Source organism: Dermacentor albipictus, chromosome 4 (assembly GCF_038994185.2).
Source record: "Dermacentor albipictus isolate Rhodes 1998 colony chromosome 4, USDA_Dalb.pri_finalv2, whole genome shotgun sequence".
NCBI classification, from domain to species: Eukaryota; Metazoa; Arthropoda; class Arachnida; order Ixodida; family Ixodidae; genus Dermacentor; species Dermacentor albipictus.
In genome coordinates this window covers 112,735,954-112,763,384 of record NC_091824.1, presented here as the reverse complement: position 1 = coordinate 112,763,384, position 27,431 = coordinate 112,735,954, and the positions used below count along the sequence as shown (strand labels likewise).

Below are 27,431 nucleotides of genomic sequence, written 5' to 3'. Positions count from 1 at the left end.
ATCTCATTTCCTTATCTTCCTGTACGTGTATATCACTTCCCCTTTTGCCCCAGGCGTGGGGCAGCAGGCCAGAGGCAAGCTCGTCCCGCCGTCTACCTTTCCTATGCTTCAACTCTGCTGATGACTTCCTTTACGCCTGGCGGTGAAGTGTGCTTGCTTTAGCGCAGGACGCCGCGGTCCTCGTGCATCCTGGCTGCGTCACACACTGACTGTCTACAATCTCCTTCTCGAAGTGAGAAAGGTTGTGCACTAAGTGCACGCGCTCGCAACGAACAGATTAGTCAACCTGGGCCACAATTCACTCAACCGTGATTACGTGCAGCTGTAGTTGGCGTCTCTGCGTGGAGCGCGTAATCAGCCGCACGGCGAACTAGCCCTAGAGGCAAGTTGATCATAGTGGAGGCTGTTCGACACGGTGTCACTTTGATTCCGGCTGCGGAGTCGAATCCCGGCAGAACAAGGTGCGTGGCATTCATTATGCTTAAACTTTCCTCTCTCTAGTGCCCAGCAGTTCAGCGATCAGCCAGCCGACCGGCGCGTTTACTGAAAAAGCAGCGTGTTTTGCTTGGATGACTGAACGAGCGCTCGCTTCCAGTAACGCTAGCGCGGCACACGAGCGAAGGAACCTTTGACGCTTAGTAACAGCTGCGCTCGTACTGCCGTGTACAGGTGGCTCGCGGAACGGAGACGCCGTGTAAAGGAAGCCAGAAAGTTGTAAACACTCCGAGCGAGCACGTTCCGACGCGCCGACGCTCGCCGTCTCCACTTACCGTCATCGTCGTCGCCGATGTAGAAGTCTACCGCCGTGGTGACAACCGCGCGAACGAGCGCGCGCTAGGCAGGAAGCTGCGCCGCGGCGCCGAGAGGGCTCCACTTCGGTTTTGAGAGTCGGCGACGGACGTCCGTGCGATGCGAAGGAACAGCAAGAGCGATAACACACAAGGCAGTGCGATTCTCACTTCACAAGTGAAAGTGCGGTAGTGCGAGGCAGCGCACGGGAACTATACACGGGAGAGCTAATCGACGCTGTACCGGAACACAGGGAAGCGATGCAGCAGCGAGCGAAACGGAATGGTCTGGCAGGGAGTTTCGCTATACTTATACACGTGGCTGAAAGCTGGACGTTATCCAGTGATGTAGTTGTCAAGTCACTTGCGCAGTCCTTCCAGGTGAGCGCTGTCTCTTTGTGAGCGGGAGTCTGCGGTGGCGCTGCACACTTTGTTAGTCAGTCCGGAGCGCGTCTACCGTTGATCGACGTCGAGCCCTTGGAGACAGCTGGAGTTGAGGAACTCGTAGCGTGAGGGTCAGGCGGAGAGTCGATCCTCCGCAAACAATGCGAACGTCCGTCAGCGGTGTCCGTTCGCTTCGTGTGTATGACCACTAGCACCGGACCCGGTTCAGCGCACCACACAAGAAACACAACTCCGGAACCCTGCCGCTAGCGTTTTTCTTAGAAAAGCCGGCGCGAACGAAGGCGGACAAGCGAAGGCAAGCGGGCACGTGTGACTTGGCGTCGTCTCCAGCGTCGAACCACAGAGCGGGGGGGGACTTGCAATATCCGTCGTTGTGGTGCAGCACCGCAGCTCTTGCGCGAGGGCGCCTCGCGGAGACTTTCCGGCGCCTCTCGTTGCGATAGTTTGCAGCTGATAGGTGGAAGCGTCACCTCGGAGAGAAACGAAGAAGCGCTGACGGCAGTCGCTGCGCGCGATGTTCTTGCCGGAACTGGGCCGAGGGCCAACGACGAGACTCCCAAGAACCGAGCGAACGCGCGGAGTATTGGAAGTGAAGAGGAGTGTTTCGGTCAGTCGGTTGTGCCGCGCTTAAGAACACTCAGTGCGCTCAGTTTAGCGAGGAACAACAAGTATAACGGTTGACGAGGAGGAGGAGGAGGAAGAAGAAGGAGCCGCAGGACGTAAACACCAGCTTCTCTGTTTTTTTTCTTGCGTGTGCAATATGGCACCGACAGAGACGTATGGGAGGGAGGGAAGGAAGGCGCTGGCGGAAACCTGGGGCGCGCGCGCGGTGGTTCGTCGCCTGCAGACGGGGATAGCCCTCCCAGGAAGGTTTCGCAAAGCTGCAGCAGCTGCCGGCGGAACGAGTGTGACGTCACGAGTGCGCGTTGTGATTCATCCGCCGCAGCTATGCCGGAGGTTTCCATGCCGCAGCTGGCGATCGCGGAACGAAGAGATCACGAGCAAGCAACAGCATCGCGAGATGTGCGACTTGTTTTCGCGATTCCAATCGACGGTCGCCTGGGCTTCGAGTTTTATTTTATTATTTCTTTTTGCTTCACGTTGGCTGGCTGCTCGTGCACAGACTAGCTGGTTAGTTAGCTGCGACCGGAGAGAGGAAAGTCAGGCGCGCTGCCGTTTGCGGCAGGTGCTGTGCGAAACAAGCGCGTGAGCCATCCTCTGATCATGTTCGCGATTTGTTAAGCGAGTTATCGTTCTGTTTTGCCAATATAATTTTTTTTTAGACGTAGACATATACTTAGCAGACCGTACCACACCAGCCAAGTTGTAGATAATTTGTATGTAGCACACATTATTCTTACCTTCGTCGTAATTGTTGTATGTTGCTGATGGCTATGACGACACTGATAACTAGATTGTGGGTCAAACTGTGACTCCTGTATGGATGGGGGAGAACTCGCTCGCATATCCTTCTAAAGTGCGCGAGTAAAATCGAGGAGGAGGAGGAGGAGACAAAGGGGAGGAAAGACAGGGAGGTTAGCCAGAGTGAGTACCGGCTGGCTACCCCGTGCTGGGGAAAGGGGTAATGGGAATAAAATGAGAAAGAAGAGGAAAAAAAATTGAAACCAGATAATTCACACCGTAACGCGAAACTACGCGCTACAACATTCAAAGGTGGTCGCACAATTCGCATGCCCTTAAAAACTTCAGCAAAGCCCTTAAGGCCTTGAGTGCCGAAGCCCGTCTGGGCCAGTGTCCTAGAGCTTTTTCCTCTGTAAAGGGGCGATAGTCCAGTTTTTCGAGCGCGGTCACGGGCACTTTTCTTGGCGCTTTGTAAAATCGAATTATGTTGTATAACAAATATGATAATGTGAGAAAAGAAGATTATACAGATCCGTCGCACATTTCGGAATCTATGTGAAGGGAAGCTTCCGCGAAGCGCTTAATGAAATTCTATATATTTGTCCAATTTAATTTCTGCGTCCTTGAAGTAAAGGAAACTGACGCGAGCGCTTATGCTCTCGCGTGCACGTGCTACGCGATGTGACGACTCTTATATTGGCTCGTATTTCCTGACTTCATCCTACGTACTTTAGTTTTTTTTTTTATCTACCGGCCGTTTCTTGGCTGATCTCCCATTGTGGGTCTGTGCTACAGTATGGACATTATACTCATCATCAACAGGAAGAGATCATCTCTAAGAGCTAGTAGGCGTTGGCACGATATGTATCGCCCGCTTCGTGGCCAATCCCCCCGCGTTATGATTGTGTGCCACGGTATGGGAATCCAGCGTTTCGAATGGAGCGAGTGCGTATTTTCTCAAAGCACCGGTTTTTTTTTTTTTCATTCGCAAGAATCGACCGGCTGTTGTCAGGGTTACCTGCGAAATGGAAGCACGGCCGCGTGCAAGGTAGCGCGAAGTTAACGCTGACCGTTATTCCGCGGCCATTCACCGTGCGCCACCGATGTCCAAACAGGAACATATCTCAGTGTCATCGTAACTGGAGTTCTTGCTTGCGGTGGGCCGGTAAACGTGCAAGAGTGGTTCGCGTATTGGAGTCGGGCACTACAAGGGAGTGTAGTGCCAAGCAAAAAGAGAGAAAAAAAAAGCGTGAGTGCAGAATAGTGTACCACCTGGTCACTGAGCCAGTCTGTGTGCACGTTTCCGCTGTTAAGTTTACCAAGGCCCGCTGACCGCGTTGTCGAAAACCGTGAGTTCCACCACTCTGCTAATAATGAAGGTGAGCAGTGCGTAGCGTCTTTGTCGAACCGAACCACCAGCGCGCTTGCACGAAGGTCCAGTCCGTGCAAGTGTTTCGACACATACCCTCATGAATGTTCGAAACGAGGAGAGGGGAGGGGGGAGGGGGGGTGGCGTTGCAAAAGTACGAACTCGCAGTAAGTGTTAAGCAAAGTCGAAGGGGTTTACTGCGTGAATGTCCGCAAAGTGGATTCTCCATTTCATATCGCACTGGTGGGATTAGAGCTCGAAGCCGGTAGGACAGGCGTCAATCGTTAGTGCCGGCTGTCAAGTTATCTCCAATCAGCGCGTACTGAAATGGACAGTTCATTTAGTGGGCACTTACAGAATACCTCCAAGACTCAACTTGTTCCTATACTTGCATATTTTCTTTTTTATATCGTTCAGCACATTGCAGGTGAAAAGGCGTTCATGTTTACATTTAGTCCAAGCGCTCCTGACAATGCCAATAGATAGTTTTTTTTTTCTTTTTTTTTATTGCTGCTTCAGATGAAATGCAAGTTTTTTGGAACTCTTTGCTTCACTTCAGGCGCGTGGCCAGTTTGTTGATAAACAAAACAAAGTGTGATCAATCCACACTTATAGGTATCGGGCTCCATCCGTCTTTATGTGTTCATTTTGCCGTATGTTTGTGCAAGAGTGTGTTCAAACTTCTGTTGACTAGAATGTGCGTGCTTTCTTGTTTCGTTTCGTATGTATGTCCTCTGCCTGCATAACTTTCGCGCTGTTTCTCGATGCGTTAGTTTTCCTTCTGCAATGCATACACGAATGTGCATTATTGAAATAGAACAAAAAGTTAAAAGTGAACTCGACAGAAAAAAAATATCCGCGTTACGGCCGTGCGAACAGACTCCTTCGAGGTGCACGACTGGATTTTATATCGAGTTCCCAGAAGCGAGTATTTTCGCCCCCTTTTATGGTTCCATATCCGCGCGCGATATGATGACGCTATTTTAAATTCCTACGCACAACAGGGTCGCGCAGCAAAATATAACCAAATTGGTTGACGGTGTTTACGAAGTTACGATTGAATTGGCGTCAGTGAAGAGGAGGGCAATGAAGAGCGAGTGTAGATGAATCTCGAAAGACTCCAACGAAGCCGAGATAGCTTTAAGCGTGCTTCAGTTTCGGTAAACAGGCTTGATGAATCACGCTGCGACATGGAAAGTGTATTAAAAAAGAATAAAAGAAGGACTGGCGCAGACTTTGTTAGAGCCGTCTTCAATAGGAGACATGCAGACCGATTTTTTCGTTTGTTTTTTTCGGTACAGAATAGCAATAACGTCACGCCACGTCGCATTGTCAGCGGGTGTGCATCGAGAAGGAGCCGATGAAAAAAACTTTTGCGACTGGAGTCGCAAATATTTTTTCGCAAATGTCGCAAAAAGAAAAAGAGCCCGTCGAGCTGGAGACCCGTACTGGGCTTAGTATACACTACATCATTTTCAGATTTTATTTTGTAGTTCAGAGGGGGATTGGGCGCACATTTTGGGGGCATTTAACCAAAACGTAATCTTCAGGGCTTGCCTTCTTGCGATGAAGATTTACCAAAACAAGTTGAACTGTGCGTTCTGGTAGTTACGGTTTGCACTCTGACCATATGCCGAATATTTTGCTATGTCCTCCCCGTAACGTCTCGTCTGCGTGACGGGTTAAGATCACCGATCGCTTGCTTTACGAGTTCGTAATCATTATGTTCGTAAAGGACACCCAGGGAAATTACAGTTTGGGCACTCAACAGCCATCAAACTATCCTGCGCACTGACGTAAGACTGAATTGATCTACCTATAATTGTGTGTCTGGCTATAACCATTTCCAAGGTAAAGCGAGTGAACCAATAGTATATTCGTATACGCTTTAATAGTGATATCAGATGGCCCCTTATAGCGTTCCCACTTTAGTTGCCTATTCGTTTCGCTAAAGACAACCTTCAGTTTTGCTTATTTTAGTTTCGATCAAAAAGGACTTACGAATGTTACAAACACAAGCGTTGTTTATCTTCTCCATGCTTTCGGAACCTCATTGATGTAATTGTCCCGCACGATATAAGTATTGCATGCTAAATACAACGTCCTTTCATGCCGTGACGTTTGAAAGTTGCATAATTTGTAACAGAAATTGCCTGTACATTTCGCACGTGCCATATTGCTCTTTGAATATTGGGCTTTACCGAATTTCAGGCAACAAGTTTTGCGTAACTTTCTTTTCCTCAGCACACTTTGCTTCTCTTCCGAATGCGCTGACCGCTATACACTCAAGCACAGGAACTCTTACAAATAGCCTTCTGCAACGTGTTGCGGTTTCGGCCGTGGCGGGCTGCAATCCAATGGGGGCAGAATGCAAGGACGCTCCTGTGCCGTGCGTCGGGTGCACGTTAAAGCACTGCGGGCGATTAAGAAATTAATCCGGAGTCACCCACTACACGACGTGCCTCATAATCCGATCGTAACTCTCAGACGTAAAGCCCAAGAATGTAATTTAATTTAGCCGTCATGCGTGCATGTATACTTCGCCAACCACGGACCGTGTTGCCTCGCAAGGCAAAGATACCAGAGACTGCTTGACGAGTATCTATATAGCACAGCGAACGCATTACCGACTGCACACCCAGCATAGGTAATCCCATTCCTTTAAGCCGTAGAACCTTTAAGCCGTGGGTCCCTTTTTAAAAGATCCACCCAAATCGAAGGGTCCCCGGCATTTGCCTTACTCACACGTCGTGCCCAGTACAGACCCGTGCGTCCGTCCATCGGCTCATCGATTCTTCGTTCGAGGCGCCGCCGTCACCGGGATACTTTGCCACGTTGCTTCACGCCTGGCCCGCAAAGCCTTCTTCGCACACGCAGCGTTCATTGCCGAAGACCTTGACACTGAAAGACAGCGGCGGCGGCGGCCGCGAAGTGAGCGGCTCAAGCTGGCCGGTCCTTGTCCGTGCGCCGCGGAGACACTTGAGAGGCGTAGCGAAAACGCCTCCTCCATCGCGCAACGGTCACGAGCGCGATGCCTCCTCCGGGCTCGGCGCTGAGATCGAGCCCGAGGAAGATTGCGGGGTGAAGAGGCTGGCCACCTCGCTGACACCTTCGCACTGGCGCGCTCAAACTCCCGATTCGATTTACGGCGTCAGTCGGCGTATAGCCCTCGTCTTGGAAGGGATTCTTAAAAGAGCTTGCGCTGATGAAGGAACTGCATGTCAAGCTCGCTTCAGTGCGGCTTCTTTCGATGTTCTTCTTTTTTTTTTCTAAATCAGTTGCATGTGTGCAACTAACTTCTCCGTGCCGCCTTTATTTTTGTCTTCTTGTCAGACGTGATTCTGTCGGAGAGAACGGTGCAGCTTGGCATTCCTCAAAGCAGCTGAGATAAAGAGACAAGCCGTGTGCGATCAGACTGCTTCGCTTCACCCGTCTCCTTGGTGCAGCTCGCAAGGTCATAAGTTTTTCACTTATTTACGTTCCTTTCCTTTCGAGAAGTTCCCATCGACAGTGTGCCCCTTCTGCGCTTTCGTGCAGAGTATCGGAGCGGGCAGCAACGTAATTTTTTTTATTATTATTGTCTCTTTATACGAGCCCAAACGCACCGGAATAAAATGCCGGCGGCGGCAGTCAAATTTCGACGAGGATGAAATAAAATAACGCCCTTGTAGGGTGCATTGGGTACACGTCAAAAAAAAAAAGAAAAAAAAGACCCCAGGTGGTAAAAATTAATCCACATAACCATATCGCGGTTTTAGCGCGCAAAACAGGTTAATTTAATTTCAATCTTTTTTTTTTCTCTTTATACTATCCTGCTCTACATACCGGTGTCGTAGTTGCTCTATGTGGACGGATGGATCTTTGTGGATAATTACTGTTTTCGGCACGTCTACTGTAACGAGGGTGTAGAGGAGAGACATTTCTATCCCGACTTTATCTCATCTCTGGCATCTATGCTGTGAAAGAGAGCGCCGCCAAAGTGCGGTGTTAGAATATAGATACCGTTCAGCATTCCACATACACACAGATCGCGTGGCGGTCTCAGCCATATACGTACGCCCCATTGCACTGACTAGTATAGGGCTGCATGCCGGTTATTGTCAGTGCATGCCGTCAAAGCAACTCGGCGATTGCAAAGTCGTCCGCGCGCAGCTTCGCGCACGCGATGTGTCATATTTGACACGTGACCGAGGGCAGTAACAGTCCGCTAATGCGTAATCGCTCGAAGCGGTTAGTTTCTCAAACTTTCACAAGATCACTGCAAAAACCGACAAGAGACGGGTGGGACGAGTCTGCCCCCTCAATCTCCCAGACGCAGCATGTACGTGTCATTGCGGCGCTCGTACGTGCCGCGCAACGTGCTCGTCCTGTAGTCCCCCGTACGCTTTTCCCTGTATTTACGCGCTTTTCCTACGGTTGCGCAACTCCTTGGCTACGCGCCAGCGAGCGTGGTACCGAAAACGGGAGCATCGAAGCAAAATTAAAAAGGGCGCTGACTTCCCATGGCAACAACGGATCGAGACCATGGTACATTAAAGACTTGACGCCGCACCGAGCTGTCTCGGTCTGCTTTCGCGCGACCAGACCGAAAAGGGGGGGGCGTTGCGAACCGACGCACGCATGCGCAAAGCTCTGTCGTAAGACGAAAACTCCACAGAGGCGATCATTTATATAAAAAAAAAAACGAGAAAAGGGAGGCGTAGCAGCAACACGCATAGCAACCATCAGACAACAGAAATAGGGGGAAAGTCTAAAGACAACTATGCATGAAAAAAGTGCAACGCAACTCCAAACTATTCTTTCTAACCTGTTTCTCTCTCTCCCTCTCTGTCTTTCTCTCTCTCTTTATTATAGACTCTCTCTTGACCATCGCCAGCTATATGTGCGCTAACACACTGCCCCCTCCGTGGTCTTCTCCACTCCGGTCTCTATGACTATCCCGTCAACCCCCAACTGCCGGTGCACTCTCGAGCGCGCCGAAGAAAGGAAGTCTCTCAGCTCCTCCTCCGGTCCCTTCGGGCCGTGCGCTCTCACCTTGGCGACCGCCGAAGTGGTCCAGCCATACTTTGTGCCTTTGCATCTCTCTGTCATTACTGCATCTGTACATCTTTATTCGTGTTGCTTCCAAGCCGGCGGTGCGAGAGAAAAAAAAAGCGTGTCCGTGGAGGAGAGGAGACGGCCCGCGTTTATCGTAAACAAGTGCGCGAATGCGAACAGCTGGTGCGGAATCCCGGGCCCCAGCCCAGTCTGGTCTTGCTTCTTTCTTGCCTTCTGTTCTTTTTTCGATGCTTCTTTCATTAGTGTGTGTGGGGCGTCCTTTACGAGCACCGATGCTTTTCTGGACCTGCGGGAGTCGCTCGCTCCCTATTGAGGTTCGCGGTACCAGGCAGCGAACAATGGAACGTGCAGAGTGATGTCGCTGCCGTCGGTTCACGCGCTGGTCACGTGGGCGCTACGTGTGTGGAGGGGGCCAGACGTATGGAGCCACATTTTTCAATCGGCCGCTGTCGGCGATAACTTTCGTGTTTGACGCGACAAATGGTGGCGATGCTTTACTGTTTAGCATGCACCAGTGAACAGCAGTCATCACCGATCGCTGTCGCTTCGCATGTAGATTTATCGCGTTCCTCGTTTTCGGAACTGTGTGATATACTATTGCTTTGAAATCATGCTTCTCCAGCGCAGTCCTCAAGGCGATGCCCAATAGTCTGCTACACAATGCATGAACCATGAGCTAAGCTCATCTGCAAAGAGGAGACAATCGGGCAGCTCTGGAGCTTTCATTTCTGGCTTTTGCTTTCAGGTACCTCCATCCGCGTTAGATAAGATAGATTGCATGTGGCTTTCAATGGCAACTTATGCTTGGACTGAGGCAACATTTGCCTCTGGCACCGAAAGCTATCCGAATGTTTGCACGTGTAGCCTCTGAATTCGACAGTTGTCCTCTCTCTCTCTCTCTTTTGCTTCTCTCAATTTACTTGCCACTTTCCTTGTTGTAGGATAGCAAATTGGACAACCGTCTCATTGATTTGCCCTAACTCTCTTCACTTTGCTGTATTTATTCTTATCAATGTGTCCCAGTTGACCACGAAGAACCCATGCGAACAAAGCCCCGACAAGATTAAGGGCACTCGCAGAAGTACAAAAAAGGGGGGGAAATGGCTGCTCAAGTTTAAAGCGCCATTAATTTTGTTTGTAGACAGGCTCATCTGTCACCTAAGAGTGCATTTTGCGCGAAGAGACAGATAGGGAGTGGCAGAACGCGAAGCAAACACTAGAAATCACTGCATTGTACAAAGAAAGAGAGAGAGGGCGAGGGAGAGGGAATAAGGCGAAGAACAAGGCAACGTAATAGAGACGTGTGCCAATGTATTACAGTGTTGCTATAAGATCGTGTTCTACATGAAGATATTCATGTAGAACACGATCATCTCTGCATTAAGCGTACGTCTTTTTGGATTCATGGAATATGCAGTTAGACCATGCATTTAGTAAGAGATTGCAAAATTTGAGCGGGAGAAGCCTTACGAGTGGATGACGACCGTATATCCATTGTTGGAAACTCAGATAGATGTCTAGATAGCATCTTTAGACTACAATTAACGTTGGACAAAAGTGAGAATAATTATGTGCCGTGTCTAAAGACCCAAGCAACGCCGACAGAAAAAGAATGATTTGACAGGGACGGCAAGCCTCATACAATCACATTATCTTCGGGCCCCTTTTGTTTACGCTCACAAAACAGTGCGTGAGAGGATAGATTGAACTTATCATGGCGGAGCTTGCGCATAAAATCTGGAGGATCTCGCAAAAGCAGAAGATTGAGTTCAGTCTTACGCAGAACGCAGGCACATAAAAAAGAAAACACGTTAATAAACGCAATGACATTTATTATGTAGCGTGTACTATGCAGAAGATGTCTCAGTAACATAGCCGACGCAAAAGGAGCCAGTTGAGTCGATACGTGATGCCCAAGTGTAGGGTAACCAACCGGACACATCCTTAGTTAACCTCCCTGCCTTTCCCCCTTCGTTTCTTTCTCTCCTCTCCACGAACAGTGTGGGCGACGCAAGTTTTCGCGAAAGAGGTTGCAGCAGCCTGTCAGCCGTCTCAACACGACTTGTGAGTGCGCCGAATGCCGTGAGGCATTGTTTTGCGCAGTTTCTCTAGCTGATAGTTGCCCAGTGAGAGAAAGTACGCTCTTTATACAATCCCAGAGAAGTACCTAGTGTGCTACTCCACGTTGACACAATGGAATGATAATGATATGCACTGTGCGCGTCCTAGATGCTCAACATGCACAAAACAAACCGCAACATACAACATACAAGCTAAAGTATTTCATTGAGACCAATGTATCTAGGGCAGGTTAAAGGTGGTTTCATTGCGCCTGACGAATACGCGCAGCTTCAGTGCACGGGCAAGGTAAGTGTTCGGGTGTGACCAAAGTTGTTACCTCTAAAGTATACCTGTACTTGTATATTTCCGGCTTTAGTACTGCGTAGGTCAAGGCATGCCAGTTACTATAAACATTCAGTGTGGAAATTAAAGGTGTTGTTTATACTGTTACACCACACGTTACACCAACAAGAGCAAAAATCTGCACTGATGTTCTTTCTAATGTGAATCGACTGCAAAAGCCGATTAAGGGGACTATGTGGGCTATGTCTGACTATACGTTTCATGCAGAGCACAATGGCGATCTTATTCGTTTAATTTTAGAGAAGTATTTGCAGAGCCAAGCTATCTTCAGAGCAACCAAGCTACCTCCATTCGAAGCAGTGATGAACATAATACCGAGGCTCCTCCTCTAACTAGTGATGAAGTTAGAAGGGCCTTGCGACACATGACCAGGAGAAAAGGGGCAAGAAAACATGGATTAACAGTTGATTTAGTCAAAGATGGAAGTGATAACATGCTTGAAAAGCTTGCAGCCCTTTATACGCAATGCTTCAAGCTTTGAAGCGTCAATGCTTCAAGATTTGAAGGCAGTGCACATAAAAATAAGCTGATGATGATGATGACGAGAAGTTAGTATTTGTGACACTTATCCAAATGTGGTGTAAACATGACCGTGAGACATTTTAACCAGTTAAGGGTGTCAGGACGTCACTTAAAATCACGAATGTGGGAGTGGAGGTACCATAAAAGGGGAACGGTAATAGGCTACATGAATGCAGCACCTGCCTGCTATGAGAGGATAGCTTATTCAGGCATCGTCGCATTTTGCTCTCATAACCCATCAGGCGAAAGCATTCTTCGCAGGATTTTGTTCACTTGGACGCAATAGTTGGTATGTGGCTTACTGCGAAAAAAAGAAACAAAAGACAGTGCGAAGACGGAACACAGAAAAGCAAGAATAAGTTACAATCTGCTTATTGCTTTCTGGGCATTTTCGTCTTCACACTGTATTTCACCATAAGGTTTGAGGTTTCCCTATTATTCTGAACGCCGTCCGTCTGTTTCGCAAACCGAATTAAACTACTACTTCTAGTTCGTCGCAAAGTTGAACTTCGATATAAATTAACTAGAAGTCAGGCAGAGTGCTTCAATGGCTGCACATCCACTTCGGCCATGTCGAGACAGCGGGAATGGTGCGCTCGATCAGAGTCCACGTCGTGGGCTTTAGCCAAGAAGATAGGTTTGAATGAGTACATGGGTCGGATGAATGGTTGTGCATAGATAAAGTGCCATTGGACGTAAATTTCATCTAATTTCGTCGAAAACTGGGACATTTAGTTGCTATGAGCGCCTTCGTAGAGCGCGATGCAGTAGAGTATAATGTATTTTTTGCGATGAGCAATGCCATAGGTTTGGTGTAATGCTGTAGCTGGTTCTTGTCAAGCAGTGGGTGGAAGTAGCACGATAGTAAATTTGGACTCGCTGAGTATCCTCAAGGCAATGGAGAGCTGTCAGTGGCGTTCAGAAAACGTTGGAGGTACATGTTCTTGGATTCATGTCAGTCGATCGCAAGCACTGAGACGGTTGGGGTAAATGGAATGGCGCTTTGCTTATTTGTCCCAGATCAATAGCTTGGCCTCGAGTTGCAGCTAGTTGGGCTTCAAGACTGTACGGCTGCGCAGACACAGGGTAAGTTCCAAGCCTAAACACAGCTTCAATTAGGGCTAATTAATAAACCGCTATTTCGCATGTAAGAGCCGCCGCGCAGTCCTGGAGCCCTTCGACCAAGGACTAGGGTGTAGCAAGTCATATTGCACGCGACTGTACATGTTGATGTATTCAAAGCTACCCTTCTATTTCCAACTGGTTTTCCTACACCTAAATAAATATGGTAAGCGTGCTTCGTTTCTTCGTTTTTGCCAGATTTTCAAACGGGCCAGATATAGATCCATGCCTGAAACTACGAACGGGCGCGATGTTTGCATTGGTTTGCAGGCAGGGCATATAAACTTCCAGCTCAGTAAATACGGTATCGAACCGCTGTTCCGATATCGCGTGGAAATAAATAGACATGCCAATACAAATCACGCCCTCATTTACCGATGTGATTGCTTGAAAAGTTATAATTCTTGGGAATGAAAACATAGTTGTAGATAAATTCATTGTTTTTTGCCTATCTTTAAACTACAGAGTCCTCCTAATATGTGCCCGGCTTGCACATGTCATACAAACTGAGTTGATTCATACCAACAAGAAAAATAGTGTGAGCGATTTGAAGCGTTGTCCAGTTTTCCGCGTAGTCTTATCATTTTTTATTTTTGTACTTAGAGTTGAATCTACGAGGGCGAATCAGAAAGCCTTTGCGCTTGTTTCTTATTAGCCAAAATAATGTACATACAGGTAATTACAGATATACTTACTATTCTACCTGCCTTACACAATTTTTCCACATAGTTCCCCACACCGGTTCGGACATGTGTCCCATAGGAGCGCTAAATTCCAGATGCCCCTGTCGTCAGTCAGCGACGCACGCGGCCTCACCGACCGTTCGTTGTCATGCAAGTCTTCACGGCCTTTTGCGAACTCACAAGACCACCGCCTCATACTTCTCAAAGCGAGACACCTTTCCCCATACGTGGAGTGCATTTGCCTGTGGATTTCGATGGGCGCTCGTCCCTTGGTCCATGGAAGAGGAATCACACTTCGTTGCGCGCACGCCGTGGACATGTGAAGCACAACCGCCATCTTCGATAGATGGATCGAATGGATGGAAGGTAGGAGCGTCCCCTTTGAAACGGGGTGATGGTAGTTGCCATCATGCTCAGCTTCAACAACTGACAGCAGCGCCATGCCGCGGAGCTACCGGCAGATAAGGCCGGGCCACTCCAAGAAAGATCCATCGCTAGGAATGAATATGCTCGCATTTAGAAATGTAATTTGGCTAAGAAAAAAAAAGAAAATTGGGGAATACTTTATGATTCGCCCTCGTATGATGATTTTGACTGAACTGCACTTCTTTCATTTATTAATGTCAGTGACCCTGATGGACTCCTACGACGCAATTGTCTGGTCAACGTACCAATGTGACCGAACGAGTTTCGCAGCACTCCACATGGTATAGAAATTTTGTGCAATAAACTCAGCCGTCCAGCTAACTGTGTCAAAATGATTCAAGGTTGCAATTCTACTACGCCAAAGAAACATAATAATTCAGAAACAATTCGCTCTACTCCGAAAGCTCAGCCCCGCACAATCGTCATAATAGACCGTCACTCCATCAATGGATATAAATTGCAGGCTAACAGGCTGTAGCGCGAGAAGGAGACAGATACGTTTATTATGATGGAAAACCTTAGAGGTCGGCCTGAATAAAGTTTATGACCTGCTACCAGCATTGGAGAAGTGAAATGGGGGTACAGTGAGAAAGAGGGGGAGAAAAGTGTTAACGATGAGGATGAAATGGTGGTTATTCCATACGAACAGCAAGGACTCCCCAAAGTTTCAAATCCAGAGTACTCTTGCGCAAGGCAGAATTACTAACTCAATGAGGCCACGGAGGGCTAGTTTTCACGGGTCAGGCTAAAATAAATATTTCGTACATCATGATCCACTTCGCAGGGCTTGCGTGTTTTATAACGCTGCTTCAAGGTTCCACTGCTTCAAACTGATAATTTAGTCAGCGTGATATTGTCTGCTAACCTTCCGGCTTATCTGACGTGTTGGAGACGCGGCTGCCAACGTCCCGCAGTTCAGGTGTGTTCGATATCTGGCTGTGTGTGAACACTTTCCTGATTGGAAACGTCGCCTTGAAACTTGGCTCCCTTTGTAGTACCCTTTTACAGTGTATGAGTTTGAAGGCAGCTAGTCCCGATACTCTGTCCGATATGCGGTAGGTGCTCCATTAGAAATGTTCCGCCGCAGTACATCTTACGTTCAGAGTAGTTCAAATAAGACGTGTTACACATCCGCGCAGATCTCCGCCCCATGACGACAGGCAGCAACAGCATTCCGCTGGGCGTTAGCGAAGCAATATGTCTCCGCGCACAGATTCCGAGGCACCGCGGTGTTTCCACGCACGTCTCCATATTCCCTTACTTACTTATTCATGTCACCATCACTATATTATAAGCACGCTTTTCTCTACGGCTCGACGCGTGTGGGGAACAGCTGTTGTTTTGCGGCTCCGCGCGCGGCTTTCTACCACCATCCCCAGGCAGAGAGAGAAGCGAGGAGGAGTATACGGCGTGATGCATTGAGAGTCTGCCTTCCCCTTCGGAGTGAAGAGAGAGAGAGAGAGAAAAAAAGGCACAAGTGAGAAAGGAGCAAAACCCCGGAGCCCGAGTCACCTATGCAGCCAGCCGCGTCGCCGCACTGCTGTTACTAAGGCCGTGTCACGTGACTGTAATTCCTACCTCTCTTTTTTTCTTTCTTTGTGACCTCACTTCCGCTTTGCTCCTCCTCCGCCTCTACCACGTTCCCAGCGCCGCCTATCGCCTGTCGGAAGCGCAGTCGGCAGCCGCTGCTTCTCCTGTCAGTTGGTCTTCGCCGCGCCGCCGACGCGGTCAGCGCGTGGTACGTTGTGAGGCGGCGGCTAAGAGGTGAAGCTGTCGCAGAGGCCCCCAGTAACATTCAGGGGCAGCGAGAACGTGACCGAAGCCATCTTTGCTGTCCTTTTTCGTCTTATTTTGTCTGACATCTTGTTCATTTCTCTTATTTCCTCGAACACCACGCCTGCTTCATTTATTCTTTTCTTTTCTCTCTCTTTTCTTTAAATTTAGCTTTTACAGGAGCATCGCGGCCGCCATTTGCAAGCACTGAAAGCGTGATGAAAATCTTAGCGTTTATCGTATGCTCTTATCACTCAGCTTATGAGACAGTTCTGCCAACAGTTCATCTCATTATCCAGCTTATCGTTGGATGATGAGAGAGGAAGTGCTTGCAGAACTGTCGAAGCTGTCAACTAGCCGCCAGCATAACGATCGCGGGGTCACAGGGAGCCAACATCCCCGTTATGCCTTCATGTCATTCACATGCGCTTAAATGAATAAAAAAAAACTGTCGAGTGCCACTTTAGAAATTATTTAACTGCCACGGAAATCAGCGTTAGGTGGCCCTATTGCGGCAAAAATGACTTCGAGGAATCCCCCCTGAGTCTGCACGTTGCCGTAATTACAACAACGCCTCTAAACGTATTTATTTCTCATTCTTTTTTTGTGAGGAGCAGTTTATTCCAGGAACCCAGTTCTGCGCGACAAATTGCACGATGAGTCGCAAAGCTCTTTACGACGCCAGCAGTTGGGTGCGATGGCGGTATCTGTAGAACTAACAGAAACTGCTAGCTCGCAGTTGTTTAATAGCGTTTTAAAATTTGTGGTAAAATCTGCACGGATATGGATGAATAAGTGCCCGCTGCGCGTCAGCCAACTTCTATTCAATGCCCCTGCCTGTGAGTCAGGGCCATTTGAGAGCTCTGCACATAACATGTGATGATAAATTGTGGCCCTCATCTGTGTCGAGCTACACGATACTTCTTGCGGCTCATAGTCTAGTGGCACGTATTGTGAAACTCGGTATGATTGCTTGCATCAGCCAGTTAAGGTCGCTGCTTTTTAGCTGTAGAGTATCGGCATATCGCGGGCATTAGTGAGCTTTAGCGTAACGCATGCTTGCTAACATAGCTTTTATATCAGAAGACGTACAGAAAAGGGGAGGGGGGGGGGGCGCTACATCTTGCAGCGCTGGGTTTAACTAAAGTGTGTGCAACTTAATGTTGCAATGACTGACTGCATATGCCGGTTATCTGCTCTGTAACGTTATATATGCATGTACTTACCAACACACGCCATAGTCCTCTGTGTAAACGTGTCGCATCAACGTTGTGATAACTAAGATATTTCTGCACATTTTTTTTTTCCAAGAGGAGATGCGAGCGACACGAGAAAGCTTCTAGTGGTGATTGATCACGGCACTCTTGCTGCCGGCTGTGTCCTCCGGTGCACCGTTATACATTTCTGCAGGTTAAACATCTCGATTATGACTCCAACAACAACTATTCCTTTGTTTCGCCGGGTAGTAGAAATAAAGAGCAATACAGATTGCGTTCTGACGTCTACTTTAACTAAAGCAAAGAAATAACGAACCGAAAGAAGAACTACGTCGTGAACGTCTCGAACAATGAGCGCCGCACTGCGTTACGTTGTGGTAACATCGCCGCCCCCTGACGTGAACGCAGGTGGTTCGCCGACGATGCTATAAACTATATATGCCAGGCCGTGCTCAACAGCGAACGGCTTAAAGCAAGAATATAACGTAAAAACTGGCAGCGCTAATTGCTTCAACATGTATTGAAACCGCGTTGGTGCAGCCAGGTCAATCCTTTCTCTCATACCGGGCTGGGCGCGCATTTACGCTGCACACCACTGCATGCGATGTCCTTGCCGAGAAAGCAGGTAAGGCGCGTTGCTCGCAGTGTACAGAGTAGGACAGGCAGCTTACGCACGCACTGACTGCGTCTTCCCTTTGCTAATCTGAGCCGTTTGCGGTACGGTAGTGGCACCAACGGCGGCTACGCATGGCTTCGCCGTATTTTCTGTCGCTAGGCGCTCGGAAAGTGCAACCTCGAGCGTTGCGCGCGAACATCACGCCCGCGTAGTCGTAATTGCTCGCTCGTGCAGAACCGACGTCGGTTAATTGCGCTTTCAACGTTCCACCCCTTTCCCACTCTCTCACACACGCGCAGGTATATACAGACGGACCTCCTCTCCCAAGGAGGCTTTCTCATTCAATGTCACGTCCCCTTAATAATGCGCAACCAACAACCATAAAAAGAGGCGGGCCCGAGTATCCGACGGAGAGACGTGTGGAGAACAAACAAGTTATTCCTCTGGAACAAACGATCATTACCATTTCCTTTTTCTCGCCAGACGTTAGATACACCTCTCATATGTTCACTCGGGGCGACCCCGACGCGATCGGAGAGATATCTGTCGCAACCGGGGGAAAAAAAAAAATGCAAGGAGAGGGGAGTGTAGGGGAGGGGGGGTGACCCAGGCCGCGTGCTGAGATCAGGCAACGCCGCTGCGCGATCTCTCGAGATATCGCGCCGCACGAATGCAAATGACGACCGTCTCGGCCGCACGCGCTGTTCGCGAGTCTGACGCAAACTTCGGACAGCGTTTGGTAAGCGATTCGCACAGACGGTACGCCTGCCGGCGCAGTAGCCAAGTCTCTTGTATTTACTTGTTCGGAGTAAAACATGCCCCCTTCGCGCGCGTGTATGCATTGTTCGTATTAGGCAAGGTTGAAACGTGCGCATATCGCAAAGGCTGTGTAGCGGCGCGGCGATGGAGCTGCGCACCACCCCCGCAGCCATAAACAACTCCGCGGGGCGTCCCGCGGGCCTCCCGTAAGCGGACCTTCGCGAGTGTTGGACACCAGGCACACGGACACATGATCCGACTCATTGTGCCGAACGTCGTGCGCGAGCTCCCTTTTCTTGTTACTGTGTTTACTGCCTTCCTTTCGCACTAGGTCCGTGCACCGCACTTCTCTATGCTCCTTTTCCCTCTTTTCTCCTCTCACTCTCTAAAGCCCTCGCCACTTCCGGCGCGCTGCGCGCGCCCGCTCAATTCTCTCTTTTGACAGAATAAACTAGACCTTGTTACCGAAAAGACGTGTGTCCGTCTCGTTTACCACGGCTCTACAAAGTGGTGACCCGTAGTTTTCTTCGCGGCACTGCCGAAGTTATTGTGGAGCCATGCACAGCAACGAGATACAACCAGACACTGAACCTACGGGCACGACCGAGCAACAAGACGTCTCCGCGGTTTCCATCCGACTCCCACCATACTGGGACCGCAACCCTGCAGTTTGGTTTCTGCAAGCGGAATCGCAATTTATTCTCTCTGGCGTTCGCACGGAACAACGCAAGTACCACCTAGTTGTTTCGGCACTGTCGCCTACTGCTGCAGAAGAAGTTGCCGACCTGCTTTCTGGACCGCCTCCCGCCACTCCATACAGCGATCTTAAGGCTGCCCTTCTCGAGCGCACAACAACATCGCAGCGAGCCCGCATGCAACAGTTGCTCTCCGCAGAGGACTTGGGAGACCGTCGGCCAAGCCAGCTCCTTCGCCGTATGCGACAGCTCATGAGCGACAACACAACAGTAAGCGATGACCGCCTCCTGCGGGAACTGTTCATGCAGCGCCTTCCAGTAAACGTTCAGATGGTACTCGCTACAGCCACGGTGATGGACCTCAACAGCCTGGCCAGCTTGGCGGACAAAGTCATGGAGGTGGTGACGCCAGCGGTGTGCAACGTAACATCATCAAGCACCAGTGCGAGTTCAGCGCCGCAAACATCATCCTGCGCCGATTCTCCCATCGACGTGCTCTGCAATCGCCTTGAACAATTAGTTTGTGCTGCGGAGCGTCATCGCACTTCACCCCGTCACGGAAGGTACCGCAGCTCGAGTAGATCACGGCGTCCAAGAGAAGAGCGCTCCCGGTCTCAAACGCCACCACGGGTATGCTTTTATCACCGCCGCTTCGGGCAGGAGGCGCGCCACTGCCTCCGTCCTTGTGCATGGCAGGGAAACCAGCCGGCCGACCTTTAATGGCGACAACCGGTCAGGGCCAAAGCAAAAGTCGCCTATTTCATGTCATGGACAGAACCACAGGCCAGCAATACCTGGTGGACACCGGGGCGGAGGTCAGCATTATCCCCGCGCTACGTTCCGACCGAACTACACCACCGACCTCCTATCTTCAAGCTGTCAACGGTAGCAGGATACCTGTTTACAAGTCGCGGTCCCTCACCCTGAATCTTGGCCTGCGCCGCGTGTTCCGTTGGGTTTTCCTCGTCGCTGATGTTCGCCGTGCTCTTATTGGCGCTGATTTCCTGGACCACCACGGACTGCTCGTCGATGTGAAACGCCAACGCCTGCTGGACACTGCTACCTTGCTGTCTGTTCATGGCGTCGTTTCCTCTGACTCGCCTATAGTAGCCCCAACCTCAACAATTGCTGGTGATCCTTTTGCTTGCCTCCTTCAACAGTTCCCCAACCTCACGCGACCACCAGACTGGACAAAGCCCGTACAACATGATGTACGTCATCACATCATAACAACTGGTCCACCTGTATTTGCTCGCCCACGACGACTCGCCCCGGACAAACTCAAAATTGCCAAAGCAGAGTTCGAACACATGTTAGAACTTGGAATCGTACGACCATCGTCCAGCAGCTGGGCGTCCCCGCTCCATTTGGTCCCCAAGAAATCAGGTGACTGGAGGCCGTGTGGGGACTACCGATCCCTAAACGCAAAAACCATTCCGGATCGGTACCCACTGCCTAACATCCAAGATTTCACGTCGGCACTGGATGGCACTACAGTGTTTTCCAAAATTGACCTGGTGCGAGCCTTTCACCAAATTCCTGTCGCACAAGAAGACATCCCAAAAACAGCAATTACTACCCCATTTGGCCTCTTCGAATTTTTGAGAATGCCTTTCGGTCTCCGAAATGCCGCACAGACATCACAGCGGTTCATCGACACAGTCACACGTGGTCTGCCGTTCGTTTTCGCCTACGTTGACGACTTGCTTGTGGCAAGCTCATCCCACGAAGAACACCTCCAACATCTCCATCAGCTTTTTGAGCGCCTATCAGCAAATGGTATCGTCGTCAACACTGCCAAGAGCGAGTTCGGAGTACCATCACTTGATTTTCTCGGCCATCGCTTGGATAACAACGGCATCCGCCCTCTTCCCCACAAAGTGCAAGCCATCATGGAGTTCCCCAAGCCAGCTTCAATCACTAAGCTGCGCCAGTTTCTAGGCCTGGTAAACTTTTACCGCCGATTCATTAGAAACTGTGCGATGCTGCTGGAACCCCTCGAGCGTTTGCTCTGCGGCAAACAATCGTCAACTGCACTGCCCTGGGACAGCACAACAGATGAAGCTTTCAATTCTGTCAAGCACGCTTTGGCCGATGCCACACTTCTAGCTCATCCCAACCCCAACTATCCATTGTCGCTCATGACGGATGCCTCCAGCTCTGCGGTCGGAGCGGTACTGCAACAAAAAGTAAACGGTGGGTGGCAGCCCCTTGCCTTTTTCTCAAAACGCATGACCCCCGCACAAACACGCTACAGTGTTTTCGGCCGTGAGTTGCTCGCCATATTTCTCGCCGTGAGGCATTTCCAACACTCGCGAAGGTCCGCTTACGGGCGCACGGCTGCCCAAACAAGTGGGTTGACAGACTTCCGCTCACGCTTCTCGGAATTCGATCTGCCTTCAAAGAGGACCTCTCCTGCGCTACTGCGGAGCTTGTTTACGGCACCTCGCTTCGCCTGCCAGCCGACTTCTTCGAAGAAAACACCCTCACCTCCTCTCTAACAGCAAGCGAGTACGTCGACCAGCTTCGCGATGTGTTCCGAAACCTCCGTCCGCAGCCTACGCGTTTTAACAAACCCCGTGCAGTGTACATCACTTCGGACTTGCAGACAGCCACACATGTTTTTGTGCGTTACGGTCCTGTGCGCGGCTCGCTGCAGCCCCACTACCTCGGGCCATTCCCCGTTTTAGAACGTTTTCCTTCTAACTTCGTCGTCGACGTAAATGGGAAACGAGATACAATCGCGCTTGAGCGACTCAAGCCAGCATTCAGCGAGGCACCCGCGCTTAATTATCTCGCCTCCCCGGAACATGCGGACTCCGCCTTGCAAGTGCGCGGTTCGTCACCTCGTCGTCGCGTTCACTGGGCTGCCACTTGTGCATTGTGAGCATCGTTCGTCGCTTCAGCTTCCTCTCTAAGGGGGGAGCAATCTGTAGCGGCGCGGCGATGGAGCTGCGCACCACCCCCGCAGCCATAAACAACTCCGCGGGGCGTCCCGCGGGCCTCCCGTAAGCGGACCTTCGCGAGTGTTGGACACCAGGCACACGGACACATGATCCGACTCATTGTGCCGAACGTCGTGCGCGAGCTCCCTTTTCTTGTTACTGTGTTTACTGCCTTCCTTTCGCACTAGGTCCGTGCACCGCACTTCTCTATGCTCCTTTTCCCTCTTTTCTCCTCTCACTCTCTAAAGCCCTCGCCACTTCCGGCGCGCTGCGCGCGCCCGCTCAATTCTCTCTTTTGACAGAATAAACTAGACCTTGTTACCGAAAAGACGTGTGTCCGTCTCGTTTACCACGGCTCTACAGCTGAAAGGAATGGACACGAGGAGGGCAGTTGGAGGGTGCGATAGGATGTTTCGTTGAAAGAGAGTGGTGCAAATGATAGAAAGGCAGGGAGCTTAACCAGAGCTACAGCCTCCGGTTTGCTACCCTGCACTAGGGGGAGGGAAAGGGAAAGTAAAGACGGAGAGAAGCTTGATATATGTACACTTGATGGATGTGATCGCGGTTTCTGATGCAAAGCTCAGCACGTTTCGTTCGCTAGCGTGAAGATGATAATGGCGAAATTTATGCAATTGTGAGCGATGTGAATGCAACGACAAGCGGACAGCGCCACTTCGGATAACAAACAGAGATACATTTAGCATAAATTTACAGATTACCTTGATTTATACGAACAGCCGGGCCACTAAAAAGCCTTATTCAAGTAATAGGTAGAGAGGAATGTATATAAAATTACAGCAAATGGACGAGGACACGAAGAAAAGTGAATACCTCAAAACGCCAATTGCGTCAAGTGACTAACACTTACGATATGCATAGAAAGATGTAATGGAAATAGGACGGGAAAGTTGAAACTGACGAAAATTTTTCTCGCATTTCGTTTGAAACTATTTGTATAGTAACATAGTTGACATGTAGCACACCTTGTATGGTTAATAGATGACTGAAATTATAAGGCAATACATTATTCATAATACATTATACTAACTAAGGGCGCACGTCCAGATTGTTTCTTAATATCACTGTGCACGCTACACTATTTTTTTATTTATTTACATCCGCATTGATATCTGCTTGTGCAGGGCATCGTTCAGTATTTCACAGTAGTTGAAAGTAGTTACAATTGTCCTAACACTACACGGTCCCAGGGACTCATGTTTTCTTACTTTTTTTTTTTTCGTGGAGCAAACGGCAGTGAACAAAGGGACGCCTCCTATAGTTCGAAAAAGCAAGATTTTATAACTAATAGAACAGAGTTTTATGCTCATGCCGCATGTTGTCACGGCTACGGTGGGTGACCAAAGGCAGCGTAAACTCGTGAAGTATTTAACGAAATGTGATAACTGTCACTGATTGTTTTTTTGCAAGGTAAAATAAAACGCGATCAATAAACAGCGCGTACGGCAATGTCAAACGTCGTGCCAACTTTACTCGCTATCCCCGCTTTGCCCATTCTGGGTGCTTGCGTCGGTGAGTGACGAAAGGGTCACCATCATTGGAAGGACAATGGCCTTCTTGCCTGACGTTTCTAGTTGCCACTAGCCTTAGTGAAACCGGCCTACTCTTTCAAATTTTGCAATATTCTCAATCACATTTTTTTAAGGAATCTTTTTGTAAGATATTACACGAGGCGCTTCATGCCATGTACTTCGGCACTGACGCCCACGATCTTGAGGACTGCGTTGGCTGATCGTTTCGTGGGGTTAAAGGAAGTCTCACGCGTTTCCTCATACGCGATCAGGACACGGAAGGAAAGGGTAGCCCTTTTTGCGACGTGTGCATCTTGGTTGAGTGCTGATCTCCAATGCTGTTCAAACAAACCAGGACGTCACAGTTCTCTTATCTGGCTCGATACCTGCGCAACACGTATCTCACAGAGGAAGGCGTGAAATGGAGCCTGTGGGCATCGCGTTATCTTCCGGGTGTTGCCTTCGCACCTCTCTCGTCTCATTGACACTGTCGTCATCGACAACTGGCGATGCGGGGAGGACATCCAGCCAGCGGTTTGAAGCTCTCTAAGGCAATCTAAGTGCGATAAGCGCTTGCGTATCAGGTGATTTGGCGTCGAAGTCAACTCAATTCTGCCCACAACGAACGAGTGTTATAAGTCGCCGTGGGAAGAGCGTTGTAATCGTCGAGCACGTCTTCTACCATAATTTGGTTAACAGAACTCTGTCTTGTAATATTAATGGCTACGCAGATAGCTCTGTGCGTTATTCAGAGCGCTACTGAATAATAATGTACCGATCACTTCCTCGAAAACATGCGTAATATTGCGTCATTCGGCACCGCCGACAGTTGCCTTTCTATCAGCGTCATCCTCGCACACGTAAATCATACGTCTTATACAATTATTTAGTCAACTGAGTGAGAGAGTGAAAATTTCATCCAAATTCCCGGCAATTTGGGCGGGGTGGGGCCATAAGCACCCCAGCCTAGGTGAGGGCTGGGGTCAACTGAGGACAAAAATATATATATATATATATATATATATATATATATATATATATATATATATATATATATATATATATATATATATGTATATATATATATATATATATATATATATATATATATATATATATATATATCCAATAAAAGCACTGCATAACTTCAATTACAAATTTCGTAAAGGCACAAACGTTCGCTCGGCACGCTTCGTCTCAATGCTGGTGCTACCTCGTCACTGGATGCACACGAACTTAACGGCCGAGTCGAAGTTCTCGACCTGCTTTTGATTTTCTTCCAGTAAATAATTTGTACGCGGAGAATTGGCGTAAGAAGTGCTAAAGCATTACAACGTCGACAAGCTTAATTTGCACATGCGATCACTGAAACCGAGAACCATAACTTCGTTACGCCCTGTTATCCGAGCTTGCATTCACCTGTAGAAGACAGCCAGGTGTGTGCGACAGAAGTACTGCGCTGTAGATGTCCTTAACAAACTGAGCGGCCTCAAATGAATGAACAGTTACAAATAATTTACGTCAAGAAACGTCCCCCTCGTGCAATCATAGAGCACACTCAAGCTGTAGTGTGTGACGTAGAAATACCCTATATCTTACAGACGCGCCTTACGAAGAGAACACGAGAAGGCACGTCATAAACCGATCCATCGATCTCGTCTTAATTTTGTGGAGAAACAATTCGCAGACGCGCGGCGCTTTCGGAGGTCAGCGCTCCGGCGTGGCTATGTTTTGCGAAAGATCAGAAAGCAGAGGAAGACGCGTGTATACACCCTTATGCCTGACCATTATAGCAAGTGTTCACCAAGACACGATATAATCGCGGCGCCGTACGAAGCTGCTCGTTACAACATATATTATTCAGCACTATTCACACAGCGGGGCAGGGCTTTCAGCCTCCAGAGACGTTCGATCGCGTTCTACGTTGTCTTGTTTCGCCACGTAAGCGACTATCGGTTAACAGCGAGTGCGTTCGGGCCGGTTGGTACGTTTTGTCGAACTGCAGATTTTGTGACGGCGCGACAAAGGACGAAGTGGACGGGCAACAGATTTCCTTCCCGTGTCCTGTGTCACGCTGTTAAACATCTGCCGTATAACAAGCGACCGTCGGTGCCCCAGTGTTACGTCTCTCTTTAGTTGCGTCCGCGAAGGAGCTTCACCCGTCTCCACGCAGGTCAACTCGGTAATGAGCTTATTGCATGGCGTTTCACGCGCTACTGCGCATGCGTGCCGCTTACAGCGATCGCCTCTTACGTGAACGTGGGCGGTCAAACAGTACCCGCATCGGCCCACGCGTCGGGTCCGCTTCGCTTCTTGCATGCGGCGGTTGCGCAATCTACATCTTTTGTAACAAGCAGTCGCGTGCGCTTTTACGTGCGCGCGTCCTGGCAAAACGTTACTAGGAGAGAGCCGGAGCAAAATACATATCGCTTAAATAAGCGTTTCATTGAAGTCGAGCCAAAAACTGCCTTCTACGCCACTGCAATGCCGACGGGGCCGAGAACGCTAAACCGCAGCCTGAGCAGAGCTTTGTCTTCGGTTCCATCACATAAGGCCGTGAATGTGCTGGCTCCAGTGAAAACATGTTTTGCCGCGCGTATCACGTGAGAACTTCTCGTGGAGGTGACGAAAACAGCTCCTTTACTTTCGATAGTGTTAGATTGCTACTCAGTGCAACAGCACTGTGATAAAAAAAGAAGTGCGTTTAATAGAAAGAGAGCTGGCTTGCCACTGTGCTTTGGATTAAAGATGAGAGCAACAGCGCTGTATTCAACATCGGATCCTGGTGGATACTCAGTGCAAGCGCCAACGGTTATGTTCCCGTTGAAGTATATATCTTTTAACCCACCTTACTTCATTGCGCCCGGTACAGGGATAATGCGCTAGCAGATAGCCAATGATAGCCAGCCGATCGGTACGGTTCAGCAGCACTTTAGGCCAGTCTGAAAGCGAATAACTTTGGCTGTTTCGCCCATTTTCGTGGCTGGTCAGTGGTCGGACTCGGCAAGAAAGAAGTTCGTTCGTTTCGTTCGTTCCTTTCGTGCGTGCGTGCGTGCGTGCGTGCGTGCGTGCGTGCGTGCGTGCGTGCGTGCGTGCGTGCTACTCGCTTACATTCACAATCATCGTCGAGGGTTTCTGCACAATTTTTCGCTCTCTAATAGATTTCCTCTCTCTCTTCAATCGTTCCGTAAGGCAGAAAAAAAAAAGGCGAACAATTTGGTGACCGCTCCTGTCCGGACGCGATGAACCTTCACCGTTTACACAGCAGGCTCAAACCCCGTTGGCCTGGGCATGGCTTTGCCAGTTGTCACAGCTGCCGACTGTGTACGCGAACGAAAGGAATGCTCCGGTCTGTTTATTTAGGTTCCTTTCGCTGTTTCATAATTTTTGTTTTCGTTTCTAGTACTTTCCTCGTTCTGGCCTGTGTTGTGTTCGTCCAGCTGGACACTATGCGCATTTGCAGCTCGACTCATTCTTGAATAGACCCATATGACGTGGTTTCTTTTCATTTTTCTTACTTATGTTTTTATATTGTTGTTACCGCTATGCGAAAAGGAGCAGCCGTCACCATTATAAGGTGATTAAGTCTCTTTCTTTTATTTTCATTCTCTTTTTATTGTCACCGTACCGCGTCCCCGTTCGCACAAGGACGCGGTACGGTGTTTTTGCCGCAAACTGCTGGCATTGCGTACCCTGATTCACAAATGTAGAATCCGTCCTCCATATCGTTAATTCGGT

At 49.3% G+C, this 27,431-nt stretch overlaps 2 protein-coding genes and 1 long non-coding RNA gene across 7 annotated transcripts in view; 2 read left to right on the top strand and 1 right to left on the bottom strand.

The window, feature by feature from the left end:
• LOC139059268 (uncharacterized) overlaps window positions 1-27,431 on the top strand; it is a 380,230-nt gene that overhangs the window by 183,122 nt on the left and 169,677 nt on the right. The gene's annotated exons all lie outside the window — the stretch shown is intronic.
• LOC139059264 (monocarboxylate transporter 14) overlaps window positions 1-27,431 on the bottom strand; it is a 133,381-nt gene that overhangs the window by 57,681 nt on the left and 48,269 nt on the right. Inside the window, exon 1 of one of the 5 annotated variants that reach the window (XM_070537450.1) lies at window positions 771-1,846. The exons of the other annotated variants lie outside the window; for them this stretch is intronic. The gene's annotated coding sequence lies outside the window, so the exon portion shown is untranslated. Of the gene's footprint in view, window positions 1-770; window positions 1,847-27,431 lie in introns of those variants that run through there. 5 annotated transcript variants of the gene reach the window in all.
• Window positions 19,082-19,964, top strand: LOC139059700 (uncharacterized). Its single transcript, XM_070538132.1, has one exon. The coding sequence runs from the start codon at window positions 19,082-19,084 to the stop codon at window positions 19,937-19,939; it is 858 nt and encodes a 285-aa protein (XP_070394233.1). The 3' UTR covers window positions 19,940-19,964.